This window comes from Postia placenta (assembly GCF_002117355.1).
Source record: "Postia placenta MAD-698-R-SB12 unplaced genomic scaffold POSPLAscaffold_18, whole genome shotgun sequence".
Lineage (NCBI taxonomy): Eukaryota > Fungi > Basidiomycota > Agaricomycetes > Polyporales > Adustoporiaceae > Rhodonia > Rhodonia placenta.
The window spans coordinates 759,445-765,637 of NW_020169849.1; the positions used below are offsets into that span (position 1 = coordinate 759,445).

The following is a 6,193-nucleotide window of genomic DNA, read 5'->3' on the forward strand; positions in this document are numbered from 1 at the left end:
GCACGCCTTCGATGAGCTCAAGCGGCTCTTTGCGACGACTCCAGTCTTAGCGCTGTATGACCCTAATCGGGAAATGCGCATTGATGTCGACGCCTCGGGGTACGCCACTGGCGGCGTATTGACGCAGAAGCAGGACAACGGCAAATGGCACCCTATTGCCTTCCGATCCCATGCAATGGATCCGGCACAGCGGAATTACGAGATCTACAATAAGGAGATGCTCGCGATCATCGAAGCACTGGACGACTGGCGCCACTACCTCGAGGGCCTACCCAATCAGTTCGAGATCGTCACCGATCACAAGAACCTCGAGTACTGGCGTACGTCACAGCACCTCACACGTGGACAGGCACGCTGGTCGCTGTTCCTGGCTTGCTTCGACTTCCGCATCACGCATAAGGCCGGGACATCCAATGGAAAGGCTGATGCCCTGTCTCGTCGGTCAGACCATCAGATCGACGATAAGGATGATAATACCAATCAGGTAGTTCTTGTCGCGACTTGAGGTCAAGCGACTAGAGAAAACTGAAAGGCTGGGGGCGTCCGACTAGATCTCACCGAAGCGATGGTGAGCAACGCTCAAACCTAAGGCTAGGGACAAGAAAATGTATTAGTTAGTAATGTAAGAAAAGAATACAAGGGAGGGCTTACTGACCTAGGGACAAGAGGTCGAAACTGAGGTCCCTAGGGCAGCAGAGGCCGGTTTATATACATGGGGAGATTAGGGCAGGCTGTGTGCGTTGGTCCGTGCGCAGCTGGTCCGTGCACAGCATGCCGACGCGGCCCCGGGGGCCGGTGAGTCAGAGCGGCTGTGTCAGCGGAGCCTGAGCCATGCCGTGCGCTGCCGCCCCATCTAATCTAATCATACAGTAGATAGCGACGCGTCCATATCAGGCAGGTAGTACAGAGGTTGCGGGTTCGAGCCTGCAAAAAGGAAAAATTAAAAAACGGCTAGACGCCGTACCAACTTGTGACATTACCCCCCCCTCAACGGCGCATGACCTCATGCGAGGCGCCCTTGCCCATCTCCCACCCGGAGCGGCATCGTGCTTCCGTCAGCGGCGAAGGCATTGGCTGAAAGTTGAGACCACCAAAGGTAGCAGCATTGAGGCGGCGAGGGGCGTTCGGATTCTTCCGGTGGAAGTCGGCTATGAGGGCCGGCGCATTGGCAACGTTGCGCGCCGGTTCCCATGACGTATGCAAGTCGTCATAACCCTTCCACTTGACGAGGTACTGCAGCTGACGCCGGAAGATCCTCGAATCCTTGATCCGCTCAACCTCGTACTCCTCGTCGCCTTCAACCTCAATCGCAGGCGGCTCCTCCGGCTCCCGGCCCGGGATATCGCTACGCGTATACTTGCTAAGCAAGGAGACATGGAACACCGGGTGTACCGGCACCGACTTTGGCAGGACTAATTCATAATCCAAGTCTCCGAGCTTTCGCCGCACGGCATATGGTCCAAGGCGCTTGGGACTGAGCTTCTTGCTCGGCTGTTTCAGCTTAAGGTTCCGAGTGTCAAGCCAGACCTTGTCCCCCGGCGCAAAGACCGGTGCCTCCTGCACGTGCTTGTCATAGTATACTTTCATACGCTCGGCTGACAGCTCGAGCGCAGAGCACATATCGTCCCTGATCTCCTTCAGGATTTTGAGCCAATCAGCGGCCGCAGGCATCGCAGACATCGGATTGATCCGAACCTGGATCTCAGGATTGTACCCTTGATGCAGGTAGAAAGGGGAGTGCCCGGTCGCGGAGTGAACTCGGTTGTTCAATGCGAACTCCGCAAGCGGCAACTGCTTCGCCCAATCATCTTGCCTGTGGCTTGTGAAAGCGCGCAGGTACTGCTCGATCTCCTGATTCCAGCGCTCAGTCTGGCCGTCCGTCTGAGGGTGGAATGCTGTGGACAGCGCCGGCTCGATTCCCAGACCCTTGTACACCGCATGGAGATACTTCGAAGCAAACTGGGGACCTCGGTCTGATATGACCTTGGCCGGGGCCCCATGGTGCTTGAATACGTCGCGGATGTACAGATCTGCCGCACCTTCTGCCATCAGGGTCTCATGACAGGCCGAGAAGTGGACCTGCTTGGTGAAGCGATCGGCGGTGACCAGGATCGAGTCGAATCCATCAGACTTCGGCAAGCCGACGATCATATCGGTCGTGATGATCTGCCACGGGCGCTCAGGGATCTCGTTCGGCTTCAGCGGACCCTGGGGCTTGGCTGGGAATGTCTTGGTACGGTTGCACACGTCGCAGGTGCTTATGTACTCATTGATGAATTTGGACATCCCAGGCCACCAGTAGTTCCGCGACACGAGCTCCAGGGTTTTGGCACGACCGCCATGACCGGCGATCGGCGAGTCGTGGTGGATCTTGACTATATCCCGCCGGAGCTCCGCATTCTTTGGGACGTACACGCACCCGCGGAACAGCAAGAGCCCTTGTTCGGCATTCCACTCCTCAAAACTCCTTTGCAGCCGGGGCGGCCCTAGGTCCTGCACCTTTTCAAGTGCCTCGGCCACCTCCCGATCCTTCTCCGAACATTCCCTGATGCGCTTCAGAAGCGACTGATCGGCCGTCACCGAGGCATGGCCGCGCCGGGCGGAGGCGATGCGGAAGCGCTCTGGCTTGAGAACCACCTGATTGGTGTTATCGTCCTCATCGCCGATCTGATGGTCTGATCGACGCGACAGGGCATCAGCCTTTCCATTGGACGTCCCAGCCTTGTGCGTGATGCGGAAGTCGAAGCGAGCTAGGAACAGCGACCATCGCGCTTGACGGCGCGTGAGATGCTGGGATGTACGCCAGTACTCGAGGTTCTTATGATCGGTCACGATCTCGAACTGATTGGGTAACCCCTCAAGGTAGTGGCGCCAATCGTCTAGCGCTTCAATGATCGCGAGCATCTCCTTATCGTAGATCTTGTAGTTCCGCTGTGCCGGATCCATTGCATGGGATCTGAAGGCAATGGGATGCCATTTGCCGTCATCCTGCTTCTGCATCAACAGGCCGCCAGTGGCGTACCCCGAGGCATCAACCTCAATACGCGTCTCCCGATTAGGGTCGTACAGCGCCAAGACTGGAATCATCGCGAAGAGCCGCTTGAGCTCATCGAAGGTGTGCTGCTCTTCTTCGCCCCAATGCCATGGGTCGTTCCCTGTGAGTCGGTCGAGTGGTCGCGAGATCTTAGCGAAGTCCTTAATAAAGTGGCGGTAGAAGTTGGAGAACCCCTGGAACTTCTGAACGTCTTTTTTGTTCCGGGGTACCGGCCACTCATTAATTCCTTTGAGCTTCGCGGGATCCATTGCCACCTCATCACCACTGAACACATAGCCGACGTAGTCGACCTTGGGAACGTCCCACTTGCACTTCTCAGGCTTCAGGAACAGATCATTATCCTGAAGGCGACGAAGAACCTCGCGTGTGACCTTCTCGTGCTCCTCCTTGTTGGTGGAGAAGATGAGTATGTCATCCAGGTATACGAGGATCTTGCCGCCGACAATGAGATCATGGAAGATCTCGTTCATCATTGCCTGGAAGGTTGCAGGGGAATTGGTGAGACCGAAGAACATCACCAAGGGCTCGTACAACCCTCGGTTAGTCACAAAGGCCGCCTTCCATTCGTCACCGGCTTTGATCCGGACGTTATTGTATCCCCATCGGACGTCGAACTTGGTGAAGAGCGTAGCGCCGCGGAGCTTATCCACCATCTCGGCGATCAACGGTAAGGGGTAACGATTCTTGACCGTGATCGCGTTCAACCGGCGGTAGTCCTGTACGGGTCGAAGTGTCCCTTCCTTCTTTTTGATGAAGAAGAAGGGGGACGAGATTGGTGACTTCGACTCCCGTATGTAGCCTTTCGCTAACTGCTCCTTTAGGAATTTGTCCAATTCCTCCTGCTCGTTGTTCGACAACGGGTATACCTTCAAATGGAAGGTCGAGTAGCCGGGCACGAGTTCGATTGCATGATCGTACGGCTTCCTTTCGGGTAACCGTTCTGATGCTTCCTTGGAGAAGACATTCAGGAACTCGTGGTACTGTTTAGGCACCGACTCCTCAGCGGTTTTAACGACCTTCTTTTTGATCTCTTCCTCCGCGAACAGCTGGGAGTATGTATGTCCTGCCGCAACGAACAGCTGAGGAGCGCCAGGAAGCGTGACACCTTGCTCCCAGGCTTCGATCAAATCGGCCTCATCCCACTCTACCTCCACCGGATCTTCTTCGGGTTCGAAGTCCGGGAGTACCTGACTCCAGCAGGCACCTATCACCGACCGTTTGGACTTCGGCGAGCGCCTGCGCGCCATGGGCCTGACCCCCGTATCACGCACAGTCGCTGCTTGCTCCATTCGGCCAGTCCTCCTGGCACTGCACGTTTCAGGGCATCGCGACAATTTGAGGGAGCCCTTCTCCCAATCTATTTCGGGGTTGTGCTCGCGTAGCCAATCCAACCCGACGATCACATCCTCTGGACCGATGTCCGTGACCGTAAACACCGTCTTCTCGACGTGTTCTCCTATTTGCATCTGTAGTACTGCTACTTCCGAGATGCTTCCATCTTTATTGAGGGTGCCGTCGATATTGTATAGCGGAATTGGTTCCTTCAACTTCCGTGTTTGCACCTTATTCTCTACTATGAATCGCTTGTTGATAAACTTCGTGGTGGCTCCGCTGTCCACCATAGTGATTATGTCCTTGTGCCGTCTTTTTCCTTGGAGGCGCACCGGGATGTGGAAATGCTGGGACCCGTGGTCCAACTCGTACACATTCGCAGTCGCCAATACATTGTACAAATTATTATTACGCGGCCCGACGCGTGCGGCACGAAGCGCGGACCGGATCAAAAACCCTCCTCCTTCATCGCCCGATAATGCTCGAGCTCCTCGCGCATCGACTTCACCTGTGCCATTAAGTCCGCCAGCTCCGATTGCTCGGATTTCGCTGAAGCGGCACTTATACTTGCCGAGGGTGTTGTCGTGACGGGGGTGCTTGTCGCCGCCTGGGTGGATCCCGAGGCAACCGTGGCCCGCGCGTCGGCGCGTTTTGTGTAAGGCTTGTCCTTACAATTGGGGCACTCGAAGCGTCGGTACCCTTGCTTCCCACAGCCGAAGCATATGCCGGGGAAGTTTACTTTTCCGACGGCCGCATTGATGCTGGCCGAAGCTGCGTGTGACGAGGGTGCACCACCACGTGCCCCTCCGCGTCCTCGACCCCGTGCCGAGAAGAAGCTGTTTAGCTCGGGCCGACGAGCCCGGCTAACGTCGAGGATTTGCTCGACCTCGGTGGCGCGCTTGTCAGCGGCTTGCCACGTGGCGAAGGTTTCGAGCTCGAGTTTGCGATAGATGCGGGAAGGGATGCCGCTCAGGTACTTGTCGCGTAGTTCCAGGTTCCCATACCCGGAACGGTCTGCCGGACCCTTGAACAGTGCAGAGAATTCTGCGGCGGTGCGCTTCTCGTGCATGGTTTTGTCGGAGCAGAGCTTGGTAAGCTCCACCTGTGCCGCAGCGGCGTCGTCAAGATTGCCAAAACGGGCCTTGAATGCCTGAAGGAAGGCTTTTTCGTCGACGAAGGGGGTTGTCGCTCCCTGGATCCCGATTTGGACGGAGGCAAGCTGGGAGAAGATGGGGGTGGCCCAGGCTCGCACGTCACCATCGAGGAGACTGAGGGCAACCTGGATCTTCAGCTCGAGGGAAGAGAGAGCCGTGTTGATCGTCCAGTAGATGAGCAACTGCGAGATGAAGCGGTTGCATTCGATCACCGACTTCCCATCGTATCGGAGTGGGAGGAGGAGCTTCAACGTTTCCTTATCAGGGACGGCAGCGGGAGAGGACATTATCGGCGACGAGGGGGACGAAGGACTGCCTGCGGACGAAGGCGACTGTTGTGACTGTCCGCCGGGCGGACTTCTCGAGGAACGAGTGCTTGAGCGGCCGAGCGGCGGCGACGGCGGTGAAGCCGGTTGAGGAAGCCCGGAGGCGGGGTGACGTAGGACAGGGACTGAAGTCGAGGCGGTGACTGCTGACGACGAGCTGGCCCAAGAATGCGGCGGAGTGTCGCGGGGCTCGGTCTTGGGAGGCCTTTCCAACCGCGGCCCCAGGGAGGACTGGGGGATCGCTTGAGGGGTCGCTGTAGGCTGTGCGACTGCCTCAGTTCCTCGAGGGAGATGGGGATCTCCTCGCGTTTGACCTGTACTGGCGA

At 57.1% G+C, this 6,193-nt stretch overlaps 2 protein-coding genes across 2 annotated transcripts; both read right to left on the minus strand.

Annotated features, from left to right (window-relative positions):
- Positions 1–5,055: 5,055 nt before the first annotated feature.
- POSPLADRAFT_1156980 (hypothetical protein) lies at positions 5,056–5,828 on the minus strand (the record flags this gene model as incomplete). The annotated part of the gene is made up of 2 exons (XM_024487121.1): positions 5,056–5,223; positions 5,256–5,828. The coding sequence occupies 2 exons, from the start codon at positions 5,826–5,828 to the stop codon at positions 5,056–5,058; spliced, it is 741 nt and encodes a 246-aa protein (XP_024334307.1).
- POSPLADRAFT_1099218 (hypothetical protein) lies at positions 5,824–6,190 on the minus strand (the record flags this gene model as incomplete). The annotated part of the gene is made up of 2 exons (XM_024483175.1): positions 5,824–6,056; positions 6,100–6,190. Coding segments are annotated over 2 exons (324 nt in total), but the record flags the coding sequence as incomplete, so codon positions are not given.
- Positions 6,191–6,193: the final 3 nt, after the last annotated feature.